Consider the following 26,999-nt stretch of genomic DNA (forward strand, 5'->3'; position numbering starts at 1 on the left):
AAATGTAAATGATCACCTCCTAACCTGATAAATCACCTCCTAAACATAAATAAGAGTAGTATTATTGAGGACCATAAAATTTCAACTTGTTGGGGAAATCTCGTCTTGCCTGTAGGCTATCCTCAACGTGAACAAACTTCCTTTGTGCTGCACGATAGTGACTCATCCATTGTTTAATTACCTTCTAAACTAACTTTGATAAGCTTAGGGCCATATACACCATATACTTTTGATAGTGATCTACAATATTATTACGTGTAGGTGGATCGCATCTTTATTATCAGTCTATCCAGTATATCTGTATATCTGTTCCATCCCGGATTTGAATCAACAGCTGATTTATTTTCTCTAAACATGCTCGTAGTTTTGGAAATAAAAATAAACCCAGAACAAATTCAGAGAAGTTTAATATTTTTATTTCAGAAAATAATGTTTTATAGTTTTGCACAAAATCTCTTGAGTGGAATTCATTGATCAAGTCCAAGACCAATTTTTTTCTCTGCCATTTATGAAAATGAAAAATTTGATAGTTTGGAAATTGATTACAATATTGGAATTGAATATCTCATTGAGATGGTCGGAATATTTTGGGAAATAATCAGCTTCCAAAGTGACCTTCGAAATGATCCACTACCATTGATATGATTCGGTGATCCAATCACGTGAGAATAGGCTTTCAGTAAAATGATTTTGAACGATTTTTACGAGTACTCTTCATTGTTGAAGTAGATAACAATTGAGTTAATTAATAGAATGCCATTAGCACCTTCGACCATAAAATTGATATCCCTTTCAAATAATTTACACACTGCATTTTCCTCGTTGCATTGTTGAGTTTTCTGAGAAATTCGTCAAGCCCGTTAAATACAATGAGAGATTAATTTTCGATTGTGCAAATGAGGAAAACGAGTTGCCATTATTGTTTAAGAGATTGTTAGGCATCATTGGATGGAAAGTGGTTTATCGCAGTCCGGTACCCTCTTTGATTATATCAGTGTTGATTATATCATTGGCGTGCACTCACACTCGCGCAAGCACGCACGCACACGAGGGTCGTCGGTAATCCGGTTTAAATTACCGGAGACTGAGCGAAGGGAGCGAGCTTCCCTGTCGCACTGCTGAGGCTTCCTCTCATCCACGGCGACCGTCGGAATCCCCGTCTAAACCCACTCACCCACCCATTACGCGCTTATAAATTCATTAGCCGACTATGACGGAGTAGATAACGACCGCGACCAAGAGCAGTGCGTGGATTATCGCATCGCATCGCAATGCTTCTGCCGCTGACAACTTGCTTTTGGTCAATTATTGCTGTCGGTTGTCGTCCTGTGGGACCGATCTCTCTGCTGCGGCAGGCCTCAGCTTGTAAACACACACACTATGATCACTATGAAAACACACTATTGTGATCGATGCTGCTATAATAACTTCATTATATCTAGTTATAAATCTCGTTATACTTAATTATACTTCTCGTACCACTTTTTCAATTGACTCTAAAGCAAATCCAGGCTCTTCAGCTGTCATGGGAGTATTATTGACAGAAATGTTTCATTGAATAATACTTCTAATTCATGTAAACCCTTGGGTTTTTGTTGAGAAGACCAATTCCGTTCTAGTAATTCCGGAGAGAGCTTAACCTATATCAAGATCGATCCCATATAACACTTTATATAGTGATATCTTCAGAGCCTAAACTCAATTCTTCATTTTTATTTCTAATCATTCAACCTTTTCAAAGTTTCACCTTTTATCAGATTGAATTTTACTAACCGTACTGAACGTTTCTGAAGAATAGCTCTCACATTTTTATCTCAACCCATTACGATGGAGTTCTCTTTACATGTTCACAATTTGTTCAAAGGACTCTTTATTTCTAATATAGATTGGCATCCTAAGATCCAGCTGGAAATGGATTATTTCTTTCCCTGCCACACGCACCAAATTCACTTAAAAATTTCCGAAATAATCCTCAACAGTTGAACCAACAATCACAGCATTTTTCCATAAGTTGCACTCGTATTTCTCATTCCAAATAAAGAAAATAACGGTTATATAATGGTGTTATTGTGAGGTGGACTGCTCAAGAGGAGAGCAACACAATGTTATTCAGCGGCAATGTTATTAGAAGCGTTTGTGGTCTTCACAAGAGAGATTATGTCGAAAGGAGCCTGTTTGCAGTGTCGACTGTCGAGTGCTCTACTGGTGTCTTGTGTTTGAGATCGCCGTCCAGAAAAGAACGAACAATCTCTGAGTGAAGCAACTAAAGAAGACGTTTGGCCAGTTGGCAGAGTAGAGGCGTTTGTTATTGTTAGTCGAGGCGTAAACGTCTTGAGGTCTGACAGGCAACCGACACTTGTTATGCGTTATTGTGTTTGTTTCGGTGTTTGTTTGGATAATGATCATCTCACCTTCTTCTCCTCCTCCTCCTCCTCCTCCTCTTCACCATGTCTCGTTCTTCTCAGAATCGCCACTCTCAAATTCTTCTCCACTTTCGCATCTACCTGGCTCAATTTTCCAGTAGTTGCTATCACTCACTAACATCGTGCTCCCCTACCTCTCAACTGTCTAACCTTTCACTTCCATTTGAAATTGAAGTAAGGTGACAGTTTGGTCAGGCGTGGCGTTACACGAGGCTTGCTCAAGCTCCGGACACAAAATTCAAGTAGCTATCACCCTCTGAAAGTTCTCTGGAAAGTGTGAAATGGTTATAATATATACCGCTTTTTGAAACTATCAATCGTAACATTTACGAGACCGTAGAAATGTTATAAGTGGAATTTGAACGATAGCGAGCTTTTCATTTTATCAGGCATGCAATTATGACATTTCAATTTTTTTGTAATTTCAATCAGGAGAGAAAATAATTATTTCAATAATGGAGATTTGGAAAAGACAAAGTAAAAAAGTTGAAAATATAATAGTATGCATAAGAGAGCCTCTGGCAGAATAATCAAACTGTCAAATTGATATTAAACCCATATTGAACTCTGTAGTAATTCTACTAGTTGATCTGCAAATGGTCTCTAATCTGAATACAATTTGCAGACCACATTCACTTTGTGCTAAATCTTGCATGGAATCATCCGTTGACTGATGCTGTTAATGCTCGCCTGTGGCTCATTATCTTGTGTCACCCGTCGACCCTTGTCATGTGACAGGTAACAGGGATCCCGAATTTACTACTGTTTGTGGTAAGGCTAATCTTTTCTTGGAAGAGTGATCGGTGATCGAATCTGGAAAGGAGCCATTAGCAACGATGCAGTTATAATGAAGAATTGGGGAAAAATTCAAGTTTTGAACCTTATTTTTGCACCCTATTCATAAAAGAGAAGACAAGACCAGATTCTTCGGAATAGAATTGAATTGAATCACATCTGCATTACATCTCTATTAATTTCTTGCTATTTCTAAGCATTACATTTTTGCTAATTGAAAATGTACTTGTGTTGACGAAAATGCTTTCGACAATCAACATTCCCTTTGCGCTTCGAAATTAAATTCTTTGTTGATCATATGCGGTGGTTACTAGTGAAGTTTACTTCATATTATGATATGAATAGAAGGCTAGAAGCTCACCAGCAAATAATTCTCTCCTCAAATAACTAATAATAATTCTCCGACACTCAGAGTTTATGCTAAGATTGATATATATATATATATTATATATATATATATATATATATTATATATATATATATTCTCCTAATGGAGAAGGGAGTATCAACTTCATTCATGAACAAAGGTTACTTGCTACTGGAACTACTTGCAATTCCAATTTCCACTTCTCAAGTAGTAATCGGTCTTCAACCAATATGACTTTTTTGAATATAATGAATATTTTATTCATTGTTCTCATGGTAATATGAAAGCCAGTGTGCAAAATATCAATCAACTTTATAAAATGATTGAAGAACAAGATTCGATAATTGAATTTTGGGTTCTCTCCCCAGCTAAAAGTCACGCAAAAGGAGGGGTGGGTCGAATGGAGTAGCAAGGCTGCTATCTACTGTCGGCCAAAAGCAGTCTGTGTCACACATCACACACTGTTTGCAGACCTTCAAAAACAAAGCCGACCCCCGAGAAAAGAAAACATTTTCTAATGTAACAGTGATGTCAGCTGCTTTTTTGTAAGGTTGGCAGAGCCGAGCGAGAGCCACTCGTGTTCAGATTGGAGTGGAGGTTGAGGGTTGAAGACTTGAGAAAGTGGAAAGCTGGTGAGAAGAGGTCCGAGGGTGAGAAAAAGGAAAAAGTGAACGGATAGAGAATGGAAGAGGGAGAGAAAATGGATAATGAAGTTATAGGATAGGATGATGAGCCAGAATAAGAAATAGGAATGTCTAGGAATATGAGTAGGGAACACTATGTTACTAACAACATTAGTAAGAAAGTCTGAAAGAAGGATCAGATAAGATAAAATGAACTCATTGAAGAGAATGAGAGAACAAGATAAGGAAGATAAAAGATGGTTCGATTGATCAAATGCTTATTTAATATCAAAGAAATAGTTTTTCCTCTTCTTCTATTTTTTGCCTCACTCTTAGTAGGCACTCTTAATAGGCGTAATCTTTCCCCACTCAATAGAGTAATCTAATCTAATCTTAAGACTCTAGACTCAAGATTCTGCTTACCTTAAGATCAATTCATATTTGTATGTTTCCACAAAACCAGAAAAAATGCAATAAAATCTGAATTTTCAATAATAAGGAAAAATATGAAGAGAATGGGGTGAGAGTGAGTGAGAGAAATGATAAGGGTGCCACAACAAACAACAAGTGGCGATCGCAATGGACAAGGACGGTGCATGTGCGTGGGTACGTCTCCAAATGGGATCGCATTGAAACAATAATAGTGTAGCCTCGAACAGAGACCCAGCCGAAGCGCCCTAATTGTCTGCACCCCGTCCCTCCAGCCATAGCACCACCAAAGTGCAAACCGTTGTAGAACATCTCTGCTAATCACCAAGACGTGATGCGCCTTCAGGGCCACTGGCGAAGGACCCTCAGCCCTTCAGCTACCGTCTAACAGCACAGGGCCACAGGGCTTACTTAGTGCGAGCCCCTTCTTGTCTCATCTCGCACAAGCATCGAGGCTTCCTGATCTCATGATTCGATTCAATGCAATGGACAATCCTACAATAGCAATGGACTAACGTTGTGTAGCTACCTAATTGTCATTGCATTTAACTTGTCCTGCTGCTATAACTGTAATACGAATTGCTCTGGAATAGCTCTGCCTCTGAATGTATATGTCAATAGTAATATTGTGTAGTGCAATTCAGCTAATTAATATATCATTTGACAATTATTCTCAGGGAGTATTCTTGGACCAGACATGTGAAATGCGTGATACAAGTGATCGTCTGGACTTCATTAACAATTGATTAATGAATAGTATTTAATTGATATGACGAATAGTACAAGCCAAGCATATTTCTCTTTCAGATGATGCCATTATAACGGTTCATTTTAATAATTGGGTTGATGAATGAATGATTGATTGATTATTTCCCCAGCAGTCAATATTATTGTATTGGTTTCCTGGAGTAAACGAAAAGAATTCCAATTTTATGAACTTTGATCATATAAGATTGTTCACAAATCAAATTCATCGCCATGCATTTTGTTTGTTTCTATGATATCCTGTTATAAATCTGACTACAGTACTTTTTATCCATATTTTAGCTAATGTGATTCAAAGATGGATTCATTTGTGAATTTCTCAAAATTATCAAAGATTTGAACATTGTTCTTGAATATCCCATGTAAGTTTCCTATTATAGCATGTATAATAAGGCGGAACCCCATTATCTATCTTTCTAAAGAAACTACTTCAAAATTCTCATATTTTCAATGAAGGAGATTCTCGTACATGAAAAACTGCAATGTGAGGTAGTAGTTGAGTAGTTTTCATTGTACCCACTACCTGTGGTAGTAGGTACAATGCTCAGATTCATACGCTTCTATCTCTTACTTCAGTACTCAATTTCTCAATGACAACATTATAACATAGGAACATTTAAATCCTCAACTTCTGTCAATTTACAATTAATTTGAAGCTCTGCTATATTTCGTGACAAAATAAATCCAATTGAATAAGCATTCTTCCGCATTGGGAGGAGGGACTTACTCAATAGGAGCTGAATCGGGATATATGAATATTATTATATATATAGAATATGAGGTCTACAAAAGTACATGAATGAATTATTGGAAGATTAATTTGCCTCCATGTTAACTCCATTCAACATGTAATTATTTTCATAGAATTATTTTGTAGCAATAATGAAATAATTCACTGATAATTTATTATTCGCTCTTGGTTGACATGCTTCCAATTGCAATTCACAATATAATAAGACTTGGCTCAATGTAGAAAATTCTTATATCACACATTTGAGTATTGTCATACAATTCACATTTCTTTCCTGTATTCCATCCTGAATTAGCAAGACAAACAAGTAGAATATGCAATACAATTAAGAAGTTCAAAATCCGGATTTACAAAAAATATTTAATGATATTAAACTAGGCGTTCAATGAAAGTTCGGTTTCCTACCTCCCAAAAACGTTTGAAATTCTCCTCAAAAATACAAGAAATGCAAATTAGGCGTTTCGAAAAATATCGTTCAATCATTGTTCAAGCGTGGGTACACACACACACACACACACACACACACACACACACACACACACACACACACACACACACGTTAGCTTGTCACCAGGACTAGCATTGAGCGTTTATTGAAATCACAATGGCAGCGTCAAATGAGCGGGGTGTGTTTGTTATTAGACAGGAGCGTTAAGTAGGCTATCAATTTTCAACCCCCCTTGGACAAACAAGCCGCTGAGGCACCCAACACACACTCACACATGCACACATGCGACGCAACCACTCTCAGAGGCGTGATTCGTGGCCAGCTGTACTCCACCGCTGGGGTTGCTACAGTTCACACCCTACATTATAGGCACAACATACAAACCATACATACATACATATTGTGCACTTTCACACATGCACAGCTACCACACTAACTCAATCATACTTTTTCCCACTTTTGACTGTCATTCGTTTCTCCCTCTCTCAAGTCACACCTTCTTCTCTCTTCCTCTCCCAATGTCACTCTATTCTTCACTCTGTTTTCCAAACCTTTGCCTCCCTCTCTCCTCGACCTTCTCACTTTCACATTCACCAATAATTTTCCTCACCACACCCAATAACTAGATACAGCTACACGCTTGCTCACTCCACCAAAAGGAGATCACATAAATCAAGATTGTAAATATTTTTTTTGTTTACTTTGTGACCTTTGTCCCCAATGGGATTAATCGATAGCGCAGTTGTTGCTTCCAGTTCCTGCCAATATTTGGCTACAATATGAATCATGACATCTGGTGACTGCTAAATTCTCTAACAAGCCAATTCTCAAAAAATAATTTCATTACAATCTTGTCATCAACGGAATATCTTTCTTGGAATATGTGAATTTTTCTGGGAGGGAAGATTAGTGACCAGATTCAAATCGATAAACACAATAAAATAATCGTGAAATTCCAATATGTGTGGATCCACTTCAATCAAATTACTTATCACTTCTTCCTGACTTAAATCATTGAATCACAAATTAATAGAAGGCTCTTAAGCGATGCTTAGCCTCATCAGAGAGCTAGTGGGTATTCAGGTTTCTCTTTATTCTATATCTGAGTTTCTGATGAGCATCAATATGATTTGATGAACGTGAGAAATTTAGCTGAATCGTGGTGGTGCATTCATCGTGCTGCATTCTAACTTTTGTTTGCTATTGAATGAATGAATGAATGATAATTGCTTTTATTTTAGCATTGTTTCCTAGATAATATTATACAAGAACATAATTCTAGATATAACAAGCATTAAACCCTTGGTCAACGACCGTCAGGGTGAGGTTTGTCATGAGTAGACTCCATACAGAATTACACATTCTTGTTTTTCAAATACTTTTCCCTTAGTATTCATTCAACAGTTCACAACGCACTATCCATTGAACTCTGAAATCAAGCAGTGTCTGTATTTCCATGCACCAACACAGTATGCACCTATCTTTAGCCAGTCATCTCCGTTTAGGTAGTTCTTCAGATCTTCCCATGACAATGCTGCCCTGCCAAAGTGTTGCCATCTGAACTCGACGAATATGGGACATTTTTCCAATGAAATGCGTGACATCCTCCTCCTCCTTCCTATTGCACAATGAGCAGAGTCTGTTCCCGTTGAATGAATACTTATTGAGCCGGATCAATTCATTTCTTGCTTTGAAGAACCACTTGATGAATTGAAAGCTGGAATTTTGAGAAATGTAATCATTTCAGTGATTGAGCTCTCGGCGAATGGTGTACCGCTGGCTCATAGCGACCCTCTGCAGCTTGATCTCGCAGCTTACTTCCAATCCTGTCAATCGTCTGGTCGATGTTCAAACTACCTGCTGCTATCCCCTCCCATGGAATGCCAAATAAGTCATCCAGCATCCTTCAGTCATCATACAGAAATAGCCTTCTTCGAATCATCAATTTCAATAGCATACATGGATATCTTCCTTCATGCAGATTCAAACATCGCTTTACAAACTGAAGGTGTAGCCTGATTGTATGCAGGAAGATTGGACAGACTCCGGTCTCCAGAAACAAAGCCTGATTCCGGGTGTATGATGGGAGACAAAATACCTTCTCAAGGAAGAAACGCTGGATACTTTCAACCACATCATAGAATTTTGTTTGCTATTCTATTTAGTTGAAACTTAAACCAAACGAATGTAATAACCGCTGGAATGTTTTTAAATTTCTTTGAGTAGAATAGACTTGTAGGCTATTATGTGGTTGGTGATCCATTATGACATTATCTCATAAACCAAAAAGAAACAAAGGGAACGTCTCCTTTTTAAATATATCAGCTCTTGCTGAATTAGAATTTTCTATAGCATTTGGAGTCAAATTTATTTTTGGTGAACGAAAATGTGATCATCAGCATTCCTTCTAGACAATTAACACATCTTTGCTTTGTCTTCACGATTGAAATCGTTCAAATATCGACAATGAAAATGCCCCACTCTTAAGCAAACACACCGCTCAATTTGTAAGTAGGTTCTGGTGAGTGGGTGCAAAGGCGACAAAAGCAAACTTTGACGGCGTGTCGAATGTTAGTCCGGCTCTGATAAGTCGAATGTGGTGTGGAATGCTGGGAGAGCGTCCAATAGACACAGCCACGATAAGGAAGGCGGCCTTCGTCTTGAGAGAAGAGAAGACAACTTCCCTTGCAATGCCAAGCATGAAATAGAAAAAAGGAGTGGTGAACTGAGAGTAAACAGTTATGAGCAGCAGAGGCAGCAGCAGTAATAGCAAGCAGTAGCAGCAGGCAGGACGAGATTGAAAAGTAGCAGAGCAACTCTAATCCCAGAGTCCCGTGGGATGGATGCCAGCTGCGAGTGCATAGCGTGTACCCACCCTCTCAACTTTCCCAATAGCTAGCAAATTGTTTTTGTCGTGCGTGCGCGCGCGTCAGACGGAGACACAATGATTTCCAGAAAGAGACAGCACTACACCCCCGCTGAACCGCGTTCGTCATCAACATTGTCAGTCTAGCGTACTGTAAAAAACACAAATAAAGTAAACTGAATACTGACTGTTTTTCACCACCACCACTCCATTCCCTGCCACTCACCCGTCGACCTATGTCACTTCCCCCTAGATTAATAGCAGCGAACTTATTCACTCACTCCCCATTCAAGTGCTCATCTTACTCTTGTCACGAGTTGGTTTCACCGAGCCTTGCCAAATTCACATCGTCATATCCCTCTCCCCCCATCACCTTAGTCCTTCACTTCTTACTCAATCTGAGCGCATGACCAGATCGCGCGTAAATAATGGATGATGATTATTTTATGGCGGCACCTTCTCTTCCTCGCCCCCTCCCCGCAACAACGGCTGCTCCAGACACGTTTTTCGTTTGTAAGCTGCGAGGGAATTGTTCATCTGCTCAACACATTGACGCCTAATCGGAAGGATTGTTCTTGTTCATCTGCATTTTTTAGAGTTGTGCAAGCAGTAAGGCCTCTCCCTATCCAGGATGTCAATGAACGATTAACATATCTTGACTTTCTAACAAGTATCCCGTTGGGAAAACCGTTTTTTCTTTTCAGAAGAGTTTTTACTCAAAACGTAAACAAAAGTACTGCAAAAGTAAGTTACTCAATTCTTTCTTACTCGAAAGTAAGTGGAGATTCTCACACACTTTGATAAGCGATTCCCACCATCACTCGTCTACCTCGATTTCAGAGATACGGTAGCATGATTGCGAGGTAGCAGATTATATTTTTAATAGGCGTTCTATTTAGGCGTTTTATTAGGCATTATTTATTTATTATTTTTTACTTATTAGGCGTTATTTATTTATTATTTTATATTTATTAGGCGTTCTGCATTGTCTGAATGAGGCTCTACGGCCTTCAAGTAAGATCCTATTACTATCTCTTATCAATTCGAATTAAAAATATTTCCACTTGACAATCTTGCCACCTTACCACCTGTGGCCCCATGATATCAATCCAAAATAAAGGGAAAATCATGAGGAGAGTAAGGATTGAATAACTGAAATGTCTAGTAATATTTCATGATGAAAATTATGAATAACTGATTTATTGCGGATCAATATTGTATTGAGTATTTTTACTTGATCATCGATTATTTGATATATTATCTACTAGATGTTTCATTCTCCATTATTGTTCTGAAGGTTAATGATCATCAAAGCTAGCGTTGAATAGAATTGGGCCCTTCCAATTCAAACAACTAAGACAATTGATTTGGGGTATAGCCGAACACATCCCACTAATTATCCACCCACCAATAATGTTTGCTCTTAACTCTACCTAATAAAGATCTTTTTCATTTTCAATGTTGTCCTTCGCTAGATTCCTGTCCTTTCACTAAACTTACTTCTCCAGAATAATCTACAAATATCGACAATAGTCTGTTCTGCTCATATTTTCTGTACAGCTGTACTGCTCATATTTTCTTCATTAGTCTGTGCCCTTCACATATCTCTATGCAAGTCCGCTTCACTCTCAATATCTTACAAAACAATCAAATAAATATCTATCAGGGAAGATTTCTTCAGATTTTATAGTGAAAAATATCACAAACCAACATAATAATAATAACAATAATAATAATAATATTCATACTGTATCACGAAATTCTGATGTCAATTCCAAGAGCTCTGGCTTGCTCTACTCTTCTCCTCTTTTTTATCACCTAATACACCCAATGCAATACCCACATTCTATTCGTTCAAGTAAAATCTTTCTCAATATTATTTATTTTCGACTGGAATTTCAGCATTCAATATTGTTTCAATCTGTGTTCTTCTGGGAATATCATGAAAAATTATTTTCCTTTTCTTTCCGTGTTGTCTCTAGTTAGAATCAGTGAAAATTTATGCAACTTTAAGGATTGATATGAGTCAAATGAAGCCAATACCGGTAAGAGGTGTTAAATACACTGTATGAAAGATGAATTGCGATTGATCATGATAGATTTTCTCCCATTTGGACTATTTTTGACTTTTGAAACTCCTGTCTCCTCGTGAGATCTATTGGTGTCTTTCCAAAGTTGAAACTAAGGTCTACCGATATAAATTCGACTATAGAACCAAAAATTAAAGGGGAACCGAGAGAATAATACCGATTTTATACTCATATTGACTTTACATATTGATTTCATATCAATTAAAATTATTCTCATCTTAAAGGACATGCTCACATAGGTATCACTATCAATATCGGATAAATCACTCATACCTGAAATGAAGATCAGATGCTTTATTGGCGTTCAACAAAAAAGCTAACAGAATTTTATGTGGCTAGTGCCCCATCAGTCCAAACACAGAAGCCATGTCAGAACTATTACAATCTAATAGAACTCATACGTTGACATTGATAAACATGGAATTTTTATCACTTGTATATTCCAGAGACAAAGAAGACCATTACTAGCTTATATTCTGACCTGTCAGCTCTCACAATCCTGAAGAGGCTTGAAAATGGATTTCTTTGTATTTTTCCCGTTGTCCCGAACTGGAATATGAAAAATTGTTTCGCATTTCCATATCTCAGAATATTTTTACTCCTGAGGGAGAAGCCTGAGGTCAATATCAGAAAAATCATCGTTACCTTGGAGATTCCGAATTTGCTCTGTCAGTTTCACAAGCGAAGAGCAGGCAGGAATTTTGTCACGGAATGTACTGGGTAAACGAGACGGCGTCCAAGAGAAAGGAGAGGCAGAGAGTACTAGTGAGATAGTGAGAGTGTAACGGAGCGAGCGCGATTGCCCGCGGAGCTGCTTTTGGAGGCGAATGTACAAGCTCCATCAGAAGGAGACTTTAAGCCGGATTAGGGGGAAGACTAAAAGGGCGGGGGTCCGGCCCTATCAGAGCCTGGCAGCGGTCCTGGGCCTGTGTGTATTGTCGGCCCCCTTGCCGGTGACGATGCTGATGCTGCTGCTGCTGATGCTGATGCTGTACCCTCTTATTTCGAGCAACGGCAGCGCAGATAAAATATTTATTATTATTTCCCTTGCTCGGCTGCTCGCCTGCTCCTGTCATCATGGCTGCTGGCTGCCCTAGGGCTGAGCGAGAAGCAAATTGTCTAAATACACCTCGGACCACTGAAAGCCAACCACCCACAGGCCAAATCAAAATAGAGAATACACCGAAGAAATTCAGAATCGTTGGAGAGTGCTCTCTGAAAATTTAATGTTTGTCCTGTTCACCTTTCTGCTCGTTTTCCTGTTTGCACTGCTACACGATTTCCTCCAGCTATTTTCCACAACGCTTTTCCCCCTGCCATTTCTCAAAATGTTAATTCTCTCTATGTTCTCCCCTCCTCTCCATCATCTCTCATATCAAATCTCTTCTCGAGGTCATATATCATGGAAAACTGTTCCACTTGACACGTCAAGTAATCCACCTCAAGTGAGGAGCTGCATTATTATACCTTTCAAAATTATAAGTATTTTCCTCTCTTGATGTCCAGGTTGTAAAGAACAGTTTTTAAGCCATAGCAACACACGTTTTATTGTTGGATTTATTCCAAAGACTTGAATGGAAACTCTCTCTCAGAACAATTATTCAACGTTCGAAATATTCTATTCTACGTTAGAAATATTCAATGTTGAATTTCCTTCTCGGGCCCTCAGTAATTTAAATAGAGAACTTCTACCTGCGAACCTTTTCGGTTAAGAATGCGAACGCAGCATCGACTCTGAATTATTACCCAGAATGATAAAATTAATTTTGAAGAATTTCAAAATAGACTGAAAAATGGATGAGGTCTCAGAGGAAGAAAGAAGTCATTCTAAACATTCTAAATACTCGAGTATTATAAGATTTTTGAACAATCGAGATTCATTTGAATGATGATATCACTGATTTTATCGACTGTGCAACTGCTTTCATACTTTCATACTTTATTTGTACTCTGACTTGAAGTGAGCCCAATGACAAAGAATTGATTATCATGATTGAATTACAAGATTTGATATTTTGGTTGCTCTTCCAAGAAGACATTTGCCCTAGCGTTTCAAATTTGTCACTATATGTATTCTCTTTTAAAGTAACATCTATTTTTAATTCACATGTGAATATTCTGTTCAATACCTACATTTTTATGAATGTCTACATGAAACTCAAATGTTTTAATGTTAAATTCTATGTAAAATCTATTCTACCGTTGTGCGAATTTCTTGAAAAATTTGTAGTTTGCACTTCATCTCTTAATCCAAGTTTCTTCAAAAATTTAATTCCACTGTTGTGCAAATTTCTTGACCAATTTGTTGATTGTACCTCATTCCCTAATCCAAATTCATTCATAAAGATCTGCAAGTTTTTTGCTTATGAAGTTGTCATTATACACTTGTCGTAAGTGACACTAGGATAAATTGGAAATTACAGAAGGTTGGTGGTCTGCAGGAGTGAACCCGCGCAAGCAGAGACGGGAGCGAACGACGTTCACAAGGGCGCAGTTGGACGTGTTGGAGGCGCTGTTCGCCAAGACGCGATACCCGGACATTTTCATGCGAGAGGAGGTCGCGCTCAAAATCAACCTGCCCGAGTCCAGAGTACAGGCAAGTTATCTATCACTTATTATACTACACTTATTGTAACTTTCCATCTATTATTAAAAATGTTACCTCTTTTTTTTAAATCCCATCTTTCCGTCTCAAGTTGACAATGATTTTTGATAACAGCGGTATCAAAATATTTTACTACTATCATTTGGAAAAATCCAATTGTACAATATTGCTCTCTGTACTTGGTCCTCAATTATATTGAAATTTGCACTTCAACAACAGTACTTACATTGTTTTTACTTACAATTCACAATGTAAGGATACGAGTAAAGAGTGTTTTCGTATCTTACAAAGTATGTATTATTGTACTAAGCAACGAATTATATTTTGTGTAGATTTTTTGTAGATTAATTTTCGTAGATAGCTATCTTCCAATTCTTCTAAGTTTATTCTATGATCACGAACTGAAATTCAAGTATTAACTTATGTAAAGCAACAAATCTTCCAGTACTTTGTGTAGATAGATATCTTATATTCTATGCTCACTGAAATTTAAAAAAAATCAGAGTGATACATTTTGCTGACAATTTAATTTATTTCATCAATAGGAGATAATAATAAAGGAATAACTAATACATTGGTGCATGCAATTTTAATACTGTAATTATATTCTTCTATTTTCAAGAACTGAAGAAGGGAAATAGAAAACGTGAAGATTGAGAACATTCATATTTGAAAGTCGAAGATACTTTCTTCAAATAAAGAGGAGAAAATATGTATCTTCCTTATTTATAATGAATCTGTTATCTGGGAATTGATAAATAACTTCCGAGAAAGCCAAATCTTGTATCACACTCTTTCGGATAATATTTAGAATATCCATCTCAATACATGTGACTGCACTCTAGACAAAGTGAGAAATGAAAATGACCAAAATGCTGAGGTGAATTTCTTCAAAGAAAAAATATTTTTACTGAAGTATTGTGGAATATGAAAGAGCAAGCGTTCCATAAGAAAAAGTACTGTTTCTCGGTACTCAAGTTCAATCTCATCTTTGTCAAACAAAAAGTTATTCCGGGAAACTGAAGTTCTCAAGAATATATCAAGATTGCAACTTTTTCATTCTCGTTCTGTTTGAGTTAATGACAGATATGGGAAGCAGCATGGTGGTAACCGTTCGTTCACAAAGTGGCGTTGTCATTTTCGCAAATCGAATCAGGAGGACAAATATTTGCTGGAGCGTAGCGTTGGACGGGTGGGGCGGGTGGTGTGGCCGCCTTGTAGAACCGACCTATAATTAATAGCAGCGACGGATTAGGATTGTGACGAAATTTTAAAACTGATTAATGACCGGCTGTCAGTGTTTGAGGCTATTATACGTAGCAGCAACCACGCGCTGCATGAATAGGGCTGAGCAGATAAACCAACGAGAAAAGAGCAACCAACTCTCAATCGGCCTGTTGTGTTATTGTGAAATCAGCCCATTGTGAAATCGAGCTAATGAAGGGTGGTAAATTAAATTGCTCCTCTAAGGGTAGAGGTTACGGGGGTGTGTACTTTCGAATACATAACAAGGGCACCTGAAGGGCGAGGAACAACCCTCTGACGACCCTTAATCTCGCAAATCAAGATTCTCCATAAGTGATGCACTACACTGATTGAGAAGAGCAGCCTCATGCATTGAAGATAGAATCGGCTCTCTCAACTTGAAAGATCCAACTACACAACGATTGGCATACTAATTAGCCCGTCTCGTATCATATGACCAGAATCATGAGATTAATCGGAATCAGAAGATATGCTTATTCTTTTGCCTGATTGTCTCAAATGCGCTTGGGAGCCGAACGTCCAAATTAAAATGGGGGGTGAACTGCAGCTTTCAGTACCTTGATGGAGAGTAGATATCTTCTTGATAGTGGATTGTATAGAGTGAAAGAGGCATATTGTATGTTGTTCAATATGATCTGATAAGAGAATTTTATGAGGAAAGTGAGGATTATTATCATGTTCATTACAATTCTATTATGGCATATCACAAAAATAATTATCTATTCAAGAAGAGTAAATTTCATTCAATCTTTAATAATACATTTTCCTGTGATTGAGACAAGTTTTGTTTGATATCTCTTTTCATGATTTCGTTCTCAACATCTAAAGAACTTTGTTGATGTTGGAAATAGAGAACACAATATTATAGAAGTAAGAAATAGTAGCTATTCACGATGACAATTATTGTATGGACTAGAATATTGAAATGATAATAATTTTGTTTTGTCGAAGCTGTAAACCTAGTTGAGATTTAAGTACCTTTGATATCAGTGTAATCAAAATTAATGAGAGCAGGGATTTTGAATATTGAAGCCAATTAAACCGTAAATAGCACTATAGCAGATTGAGGGAAGCTTATTGTAACTCAGAACTCAAATTTGGCATCTACAGAGGATAAATGATATTCGATTCTATCAGCACTGGAAATCGAATTCATAATTTGCAAAATTAGTATTTTTTTACTCAAACTGATCATCAATCGAAGATGAATCTCGCCAGAGAGGTTTTTGAAAAAGAGTAGTGAATATATTGGGATTAAGTAGCTGTGAAGGGGAGTGATGAAGGGTGTGGATGAGAATCGTGAATAGTGTGAGCGATATGAAAATGGATACAAAGAAAAAATGAATTTTGAAAGGGGGTTCGCGAATGAAACAGATTAGAAAATAAAGGTGGGGAGGGTGATGTAAAGTAACAAGTAGAGGGGTTGAACACACGTGATAGGGAGTGAATGAGGATAGAGAGATAATTCATTTGAAGAGGGAGAATATTCATTTCGCCCACATTTCACTTTGTTCCTTTCGTCATCTTTGCTAAGCCTGATCTAAAGTTTGGAGCACCTGCTGTGCAAATTCATTAGTAAATTGATGAAATACATCAAGTTGATTACATGGGCTTGGGCAGAAGACGGGTTGGCTTATTAGATGTTTTGAGTAGAACTTTGGGATATACTTGAAAAGTATATCGCACTAAATTGATTTGAATTAAAGTTGTGATATTAAAAAATTACTAGTTCATACAACAAGACTTATTCATCCTAACAAGACTGTTGAACTTCCCGATGTTATTCTCAATCATGATGACAATGATAATATCAAAGAGATGCAGTTTACAAAAAAATTGAAAAAATGGCAGTGACAATGGAAAAAAATGACAATGAGAGAGTTGACAAAAATAAATCTTATCTTTAGTGAATTTTTAGTCGAGATTCACCTCTTGTGTAATAAAACTGACTTATTCCAATTCCAGCTCTCGATAATTTAGATCTGTTGTGTTCTATGAAACGCTTTAAACGTATGCAAAATGAATACTAGGAGAAAATAGAATAGGTAATTTCATTGACTTACAAAGCTAAGTCTGTACAGCCATAAACACTTAGATACATTTCCACACGAGCTCATAAATCATTGTTATATCAATCCGATTTGTCAAGAAATAGGTGAATGGATTTCCTGTTCTACACTTGTCAATACGTATTGTGGAGGAAAAGAATAATCTCAAACTTAACTGACTTGAGTAACAACCTTGAATGATCTCACTTTTTGGTTAATTTATAATTATTATAGATTTTGTCTTGTATGTGTTGAAATAAATAAATTTGCCTGCGTACAGACTGCGTAAACTACGTACAGACTTGAGCGCCACGAACACGCGCATTCCACTTTTCATCAGCTGATTATTTCTGTATGTGTACATAAACAGTAGGATACAGATTATAATGGGCTGATGGAAAGTGAAATACGCGTGCTCGTGATTCTAACGCTGAAGGTCCCAGGTTCAAATTACGGTCCTACCAATATTTTTTGCAGATGATACTAATTGTTTTATCTTATTCTAATAATAAATCATTGACCGAGCGAAGTGAGGTCTAAGATTCAAGTCGACGTTTTGGCATTTCTCTTAATGTTTAAATGTTTAAATGCTTATATGTTTATATGTTGCGCATTTACGGCGAAACGCGGTAATAGATTTTCATGAAATTTAACAGGTATGTTCCTTTTTTAATTGCGCGTCAACGTATACTCAAGGTTTTTGGAAATTTTGCATTTCAAGGATAATATAAAAGGAAAAAGGAGCCTCCTTCATAAGCCAATATTAGAGTGAAAATCAGACTATAAAATAATTATTCATCATAAATCAGCTGACAAGTGATTACACAGATGTGTGGAGAAGCCAGTCTATTGCTGTATTTCCATAAGGTCTATAATTTCAATCAGGTACTTGTGGATGAGAATACTGCGTGAGGTCTACTGTTCACAGAACTACTAGTTATAATGTTCACTCTTAGTTAGTATGTTGTATGTCCACACTAGTTATAATGTTGAACTACTAGGGATACTGTTCACAGAACTACTAGTTATAATATAACTAGTAGTTCTGTGAACAGTAGACCTCACGCAGTATTCTCATCCACCTGATTGATGTCAGGTCACTTCGTTCGGTCAATTATTATGATTGGATAGAATAATTAAATTCTATCATTTTATTATTATTACATTGATTTATCAAAGTGATTGGGTAAATTATAAAGAAAACTGTTTATTGTATTGGGATCCAATACTGCTGTTGTAGAAAAAAATGTATGTAATTCGAGCGGAAAGCTTCTTTATCGCTCTTGTCAAAATTACCGACTACGTCGCGTTGTAACTGTTTTGACTCGAGCGAAGTCGCGTTTTACGCTCTTAATACATAAATAACTATTTCGTGTGTATATTACTGCCTTGTTTTGTTTTTGGAATTATTGATTTAAACTTCATAGCTTTATACATTTTTCAACGTATACTCCTTTTTATTGCAGGTGTGGTTCAAGAACCGGCGTGCCAAATGCAGACAGCAACTCCAACAGCAACAGCAGCAGCAGCAACAACAGCAGCAAAGCAGTGGGGGCAGTTCGTCATCGGTGGGGGGTGGAGGCACTCTCTCGTCCCCGGGCAAGCGGGGGCCCACCGGCCCCTCAAAGTCACTCAAGGCAACCACTGTCAAGTCTCCCGAAATGAAGACCGAACCCAATATGGACATAAAGCCTTCCATGCTGAGCAAGGTGAGTGCTTGTCATCATCTCCCACTCTCAAATATTCCACTGTAACTGATTTTTATCAAACTATGAGGAAAAAGCAATAGTTCATGATGAATATCCGAGGACCTTCAGTGAAAAATCAGGATTGTGGATGAATTCGCAAACATGAACAGTAGGTACTGGATAAAAACGGCCATTCCGATATGAACAATAGTCTTGAATACGATCTTTTTTAATAGGGAGCCTACCTTCTTCAGAAAAGTTTTTTCTTTACGTTTAAAATTTCTTTAATATTAATTATTTGATGGACAGTATTAACAAAGGATAATATGGCAAGATATGTAACAATTTCATAATGTTCAGTGTGTTTGATCCTGTTTCTTAATTCACTCATTATAATGTGTGAGCCACGTAAATATGTCAACTAGAATCATCTATACCAATTAACAAGCAATATTGTAGTCTCTTGAACAATAATCTTTGTATGATGAATTGATTAAATTTCGATGATACTTTTTAAAGACATATTGTCAAATATTAGACAAAATTTCTAAGATTTATAGAAATAAATAAAATTCGAGTGCAGAACTTCATTGTGTATGACACTCGGTTTTTTCATCCTTTCCCTTTATTATTCTTCCCCCATCCCATCCTCTCATAATCTTCATATCCTTTCATAGTACATTTACTTTTCCTGATACCTTTTTCACCTTCTCAAGAATTGAAGGTTTTCCTAGTACATCGGATATCCATAGTTGGAAAAACCCTTCAATCTTCTACCCTTTTTTTGCACCACTTGTTTTTTATCTTATTTTAAAGTGTATTGTTGTTGTTGTTTGCATGTATTCTTCTTGTTAATATCTGTATTAAACTTGTATGTGTGTGTGTAAAAAAATTGAATGGAATTGAATACTTTCTGCAACTCTATTCTGATGGATAGATTCTATTATTTATGCCATTCTAGGCCTAATGTTGTGTGTTGTTGGTTGCAGTCATGTTCGTCGCCAGCGGGCGCAACACCGAGTCCCCCTCTGACGCCGGGCGGCAACTATCAGGCAGCCACAGCCAGCGACCTGGCCTCCTACAACGCATTCTGCTGGGGCGCCGCCTCCACCCAGGCGCACCACCAGGCGCAGGCCTACTCCACACCCTACTACCCAACGGCGCACGACTACTTCCCCGCCACGGGCGCCTCCTCGCACCAGGCCTCCACCGCATCCTCCAACTTCCACCACCTTTACTCGTCCGGTAACCACTCCTACGACCCCGGACACCACTACCACACCACACAGCACCACTACCACCATGCCACCACCACCACACCGCCGCACCATGCCAACCACATGCCGCCGCCGCATCGCCTCTCGCACGCACAGGACTGCGCCGCTGCCAACCAGGACTCCTATGTCGGCTCCCCGGCTGACAAGTACCATCTCGTGTAGTGCTTGGCTCGTGGTTTGGAAAGGCGATCCAAACTCTATCAATAAAATAGTCCAAACAACAAGCGACCCAAGTGGTTTTTCAAGAAGAGACCATGGCTCCCTGCGATCCAAACTTTATCAATAGATGATGTAAGAAGCGACTGCGGATAGTACAAGCAGCAGGCTCTAACCCGCAGTTGAATTGCGCTTCTTACAGCAACTAGAATATAGCAGAGTTAACAGAGATTATATGAGAGTTAACAGAGAGACCGTGCGATAGTGGAATCATCAGAAATCAGCATATGGAACGTCACGGGGTTGTTTAAGATGGTGAAAATGCGAAATTGCTGGTCTCCACTCTCGCGGATCGAGTATAGTGAATCACTCATCAAAACTGCCTGAAATTTCTATGACGATGGGAACTTGCATTATTTGATTAATGAATGAGGTTGATTGACTATAAGTTACTCAAATGAAAAACGTTAACAGGTATTCCACAATCACTCGCACTCCGTTGTAATTACACTCGTTGGTATCGTTTGTGATTACTCGTGCTTTTCTTCAGTGGTTGCATCAATAATAGCTTGTCATTATTCTCTTTATCTGTTGATTTTCTAGAGATGGCATTAAATCAAATCACATGATATCCTTACTGATCTGAATAAGAACTTTGCAAAATTATCATCTGAGACTCTTTTATGACAACAAATGGGTTCCGATCTGACTCTGACCCCGAAATCAGTGTGGAGTGTTGGATAGCCATTATTGCCTTGAAATAAGGCAATACATTCATTCGTCTACAAATCATTATAAATAGAATTTGAGCTCTTGCTATACTTCGTTTGAGTCATTTGGCGATTCACTTGAGACGGTAACTCAATTAACCTCAGATGCCCAACCTATGAGAAAAAAAATTTCTGACTGAGATCTGGAAGTCTCATTCTCAGAAATGTGATAGAAAAATACATCCATGCAAGAAAGATGCTTTAGAGTGCGGGAGTGTAGCTTCTGTTCATTATAGTTTATCACCTCACTGATTATTTTCAATGAATTTGAAAGTTAATTTGTGCTACTTCTCGAGCTTTGTCTACCACTCGTATTTTGTCTCAGTGGAACTGAAAAACACTGCAGTATAATATTCCAAAGGGAAATCGATATGAGGCGGGAGAAATAATTTTATCGATTACTAAGTTGAGAGCAAGTTTAATTCTATGCACAAATCAATGTTCAGTTTGTAAAAGGTTCAAAATGCATTTTTAATACAAATCGAATCTTAAAAATTCAATTTACTTATTACCAGTAGTATTTTCTTATTGTTAGTATATTGTATAAAAAAGAATATCTCCGTGAGAGACCGGAATATAAAGACGAACTCAGTGAGACAATGAATGACTGCGGATTCTATAATCATCTTATTAGATTTCCACATCTAACGAGCTACGTTCCCCTCAGTTTGATTGTTAAAAACTTGAAAATTGATATATACAAGAAGTTAGTAAGGATGATTTTGAAGAGACACATTGGAGAGTAATCTGTGATAGCAGATTGATGTAGCCCTTATAATAGGACAAGTTGATCTTATCATCTAACAACGATAGATCTACGAAAGAAATAATTATGTACTGTGTTAAAAGAATGTGATTATGTTAGTAGCGCAATAACTAATTATTTGAAGATTAAGTGAATCTATATAATGTGTGAAATAGACTGTATACAGTTCATAGCTGAATACAGAGTTGCAAAAATAGTTCCAAGCAAAATGATATTGTGGGCCTACAGTGCACGATTTGTGTTGCCGATAATATCAATAAGGTACCATGAATATCTTTGAGATCTCAAAAGGTTTTAGTTTAGGATATAGGCCTACTGTTCTCTAAAGATGAATCATAGAAGGCCTAGAGTGAGAAACTCAAATTCTTCAAAAACAACGATAGTAACCAATAATTATCATAAAAAATTCTTATTTTATTTGTGGCCTACGCGAGTCCAATGAACTAATTAGCCTAATTATTGTTATGTAAGATAAACTATAGTGAGCTATAATTGATTTGAAATTGTGTGGTACGGAAGATTTGTAATTATTATTGTATAAGGTGATGTTAGTTTTTCGCATATATCCATTGTATTATATTGATATTAACATAGGATAGATCTATTATTACGATTATTATACAATTAGCGTTTATTTGATCGAGATTATTTATAAGGTTTATTTTAATCGAAAGTAAGAATGTCTTAATTTTCTACCGATAGTAAAAATAGTATAATATGATTGAAATAAAAATACGTATTTGAAGAACGATTTTCATTCTGTAGTATTCTTTACAATACCTTTGCCATCAACAATTGCTATAGTAAATATCAACTTACAGTTTTTCCAACAAGAACGATGCTTCTTATTCTTTACTCCAATGGATTTTGCTTCTAAAACAATGTCAGAGGAATTCATGGATGAATTAATACTCTAGAATGAAGTCGATTCGTCGAATAATGAAATATTGCATGAATAAAAAGAGCATCATAAATATGTTTACTCATGACTCATACAACAATCAAGAATAGGATATAGCCTACCTTGCGTTAACAGAAACAGTTCATAGATCGTCGAGAGGAAAACTCCAATCCTCAAGAAAACCTAGCTCTTAACATTATACATACCACTTTATTTGATGAAATTTGAAAGAGAGACAACTTTATGAGGTTGAAGTGCCATTTTGTTTTGTATAATGACTTCTGAACTGATCATTCTTGAACCATATTGTGTCAACATGAGAATAATTATATTGTATGTATCAATCTATAAATAAATAAATAAATATGATTCAGTGCAGTCAGTCAATATGATTCAGACTCTTACCAGAATAAAAATTACTACACGGAATAATGCAAAATTTTATGATACAGTTATATTGTGAAAGAGAAGCTGTTGCTTGTCACAGATACTATGATGTTTATAGTATTTAGTATTCAACAAGACCGTTTTGTGTCTAGAAGTGAACCTGTCTAGAAGTGAATTATATCACTTGAGATAGTTATGTTTTGATCATATTCACAATATGCTTTATTTTATTATCCTGCACTAGTAAAAAGCAGGTGACTTATAATTTATCGGCAAACATATTTAATGAAAATGGGTTTCATGGAGAAGAGAAGATCATGGATTGCTTGTGAATAAGAGAAATTAATTTCCCATAGTGAATTCCCTAAGAATATCATATTTTCCTTTATTAAAGATCACTATCAGAGAAATTTTTGAATTTAGTCTGAAACAAGTCGAACTGATCAAAAAGTGCACCAAGTTATACAAAATTATTCCCATGAAGGAGTCAACATAAAGAAAATATAGCATAAGAAAATATCCTATGCTTTGGGGCGTTTATGCTCAAAATTTATCTCTTTGTTCAAGCCAATTATTGACAATTACTGTCCACTATTTTCGACTATTACTCTCTTGGCTGGGTGAGAGTGTATGAGATAACGGCACAGTATGATAGATTCACGAAAAAGAACTACGTGGATATCGGCTTGAAGAAGCAGTGGAATTTGAACATAGACGCTTTAAACCATAAGATATCTTCTTATGCTAGCATTTCTCCATGTTGCCTGCTTTACTCCTTCATTCATTTAATCGGTCTCATAAAGCTAACTAGATAGAAAAAGAATAGCTGAAGAACGTCCAATATAAGAAATAGATATAATTTCGAAGCTTGAATAAAATATAATTCTTCAAGACCATAATCTATATAATTTGAAAGCTAAGCGCATTATCAAGAAGGTTAAAGATGTGAAACCCTTTTCCTCTATTCTCAAGATTTTTTAGACCACGACTGTTGACTATGATTTTCGCTTACGGTACAATCACTTAATGATTGTCTGGAATCCACCTATAACAGTTATATAATAGTTACTGAAAATTCATCATTTTCAAGGTTAATGAATAGCAACAATCTCCACCCTCATCACATAGAAAATAGAATTTTAAGCTTATGAGCTAAAAATGTTTGAAGAGATTATGAGTCGTTGGATGAGATGTTTGAATACTAGTTGGGAAGATGAGTAATTTTAAAAATGTCCTGTCAACAAGAAGTTTACTTCATTGTCTGCAACATATAATTGACTTTTCATGTTTGAGATTGGAAACCATGAATAGCTTGAGGGTAAGTTTGGAGTTTGTTCATAACCACATTTCGAAATTCTAACTGGATTAAGAAAAGAAAGCACCAGTATTTGTTAGCTTCATTTTCTTCCAAGTTTTTAATAATAAAAATTCAATAACTTACTGCAATATTATGAATGTATTCATGCACTTGAGTGCACAGGCTCTATGACTTTTCTACAACAGAGAGTCTGTAAGGCCCGGCTGTACAGAAGTCTCTTGAATTTTAACGGTGATTAAATGCAACAAGAGCCAATCAAAAAAGCCTTCTTTCCAAATAAGCCTTCTCTGATTGGTTCGCATGAAGCTCAATTCCTTTCAGAATTGGACAAACCTTTGGTTCAGGCTATTAGTTTTTTGGTTTCTCTTACAGAAACAGTTCAAAATCTAACAAATGATTCTCAGGAGTACATTTTCAGTCAAATAGCTCTCACACAGCTATGGATGAATACAGTTTCATCAACGAAAGTCAATCGGCCAAGTCAACACAAGTTCAACAGATGATAGGAACATGAGCCTATAATTACAATTATAATCATTGAGAAATCCTGTTCAAGTGCAGCCTATTTGCCTATTCAAGCAGATAGATGTTTGGCTTGCCGAGTGTAAGGATTTGTGCCAAATTAGAAGGTTGTTGTCGGGCTTTGCCAAACAAACCAGATGTAATCTGTGCTGGGTGGGAAGTGACCCCCTGGAGGGGGGGGTGGCTGACGGTCGATTATCTGGGTATATCGAGCCGAGGGTAGGAGAAAGAGTGAGAGAAAGTGGACAAAAGGAGTGACACGCGGCACGCGGCTATACCAGCACGCGCCTGACAACTCCATCACGACCCAATCAATCACTTACCGGTCCTCAACGCTATTTATTAACGGTTTAAATCTTATCTGAAGCCCCACACGCTGGCCAAGAGTCGCCTGGCGACGTACTCACGCATACTCGCGCGTGCGCGCATAGATAACAGCACACACTCCCTTTTCTACGCCACCGCAACCCTTCACAACAAAGTCTCATACCGTGTAAAAACAAACGTCGCAAGGTCATTCGCTCGAATCTCACCGACATGAGTTGATAACACGGTTACTATTTTATTACGTTTGAAATTGTATTGTTCGTGATAAAAGGCGAAAAAAGGTGTCGTGTGCATTGGAGTAGTTTGCTCTCTGCTCGGTTGTTTCCTCTCCTTTTTGATGTCTTTGTGTGAAAGAGATTGATGTTTAATAATTAAATCATTCTTGAGTAGAATTGCTCGAGATAATGTTTGATTGGAAATACGATTTTTCCTACAAGCTGAAACTATACAATAAGTAAATGGTTTTCAAATCAGAGATAATTGACCGAACGAAGTGAAGTCTAAGATTCAAGTCGATGGTTTTGGCATTTCGCTTAATGTTTAAATGTTTAAATGTTTAAATGTTTAAATGTTTAAATGTTTAAATGTTTAAATGTTTAAATGTTTAAATGTTTAAATGTTTAATGTTTAAATGTTTAAATGTTTAAATGTTTAAATGTTTAAATGTTTAAATGTTTAAATTTTAAATGTTTAAATGTTTAAATGTTTAAATGTTTAAATGTTTAAATGTTTAAATGTTTAAATGTTTAAATGTTTAAATGTTTAAATGTTTAAATGTTTAAATGTTAAATGTTTAAATGTTTAAATGTTTAAATGTTTAAATGTTTAAATGTTTAAATGTTTAAATTTTAAATGTTTAAATGTTTAATGTTAAATGTTTAAATGTTTAATGTTTAAATGTTTAAATGTTTAAATGTTTAAATGTTTAAATGTTTACATGTTTATATGTTTATATGTTTAAATGTTTAAATGTTTAAATGTTTAAATGTTTAAATGTTTATATGTTTTCGCCCCACTTGGATGTAATGAGCTGGTTCTCGTGCGTCATATGGTGGCCGAAAATGACTGTTTTCTGACCAGGCCGGTAAAAGTTTTACGGCCCTAGGGCTGTAAAATAACCTTGAAGTCAGCTGATTCTGATTTGATGTGAACGTGTTTACAAAATGGTTTATGAAACGGAATTAGTTTATGCTTCTAGAATTGAATAAGTATTCTGCAATAAGATACTATCATTTTATTTGGATGAATAAAATACAGATAAGATATATATTATAAACTATTCAAATTCAATTTTCAGAGTAGGATAGAACTTCTAACCTAAACTTCCGAAGTCAAAGACAACAGGCATTGTTGACTTTGACATTCAGATTGGCCAAATTTCAAGTGTGCTAAAACAGCTGATCAAAAAACT

General features: G+C 36.7%; 1 protein-coding gene across 5 annotated transcripts in view; it reads left to right on the forward strand.

Moving 5' to 3' along the window:
• The window catches only part of LOC111049504 (homeobox protein OTX2-A-like), a 71,396-nt gene extending 48,493 nt beyond the window's left edge, over positions 1–22,903 (forward strand). For 3 of the 5 annotated variants that reach the window (XM_039423684.1, XM_039423681.1, XM_039423682.1), the window contains exons 3-5: positions 13,981–14,153; positions 18,943–19,185; positions 20,154–22,903. In XM_039423684.1, coding sequence (XP_039279618.1) covers positions 13,981–14,153; positions 18,943–19,185; positions 20,154–20,603 — 866 coding nt within the window. In that variant the 3' untranslated portion in view covers positions 20,604–22,903. The remainder of the gene's footprint in view (positions 1–13,980; positions 14,154–18,942; positions 19,186–20,153) is intronic. The other 2 variants (XM_039423685.1, XM_039423683.1) reach the window with 1 other exon arrangement.
• The last annotated feature ends 4,096 nt before the right edge of the window (positions 22,904–26,999 follow it).

Source organism: Nilaparvata lugens, chromosome 3, assembly GCF_014356525.2.
Source record: "Nilaparvata lugens isolate BPH chromosome 3, ASM1435652v1, whole genome shotgun sequence".
In the NCBI taxonomy this organism is placed as follows: domain Eukaryota; kingdom Metazoa; phylum Arthropoda; class Insecta; order Hemiptera; family Delphacidae; genus Nilaparvata; species Nilaparvata lugens.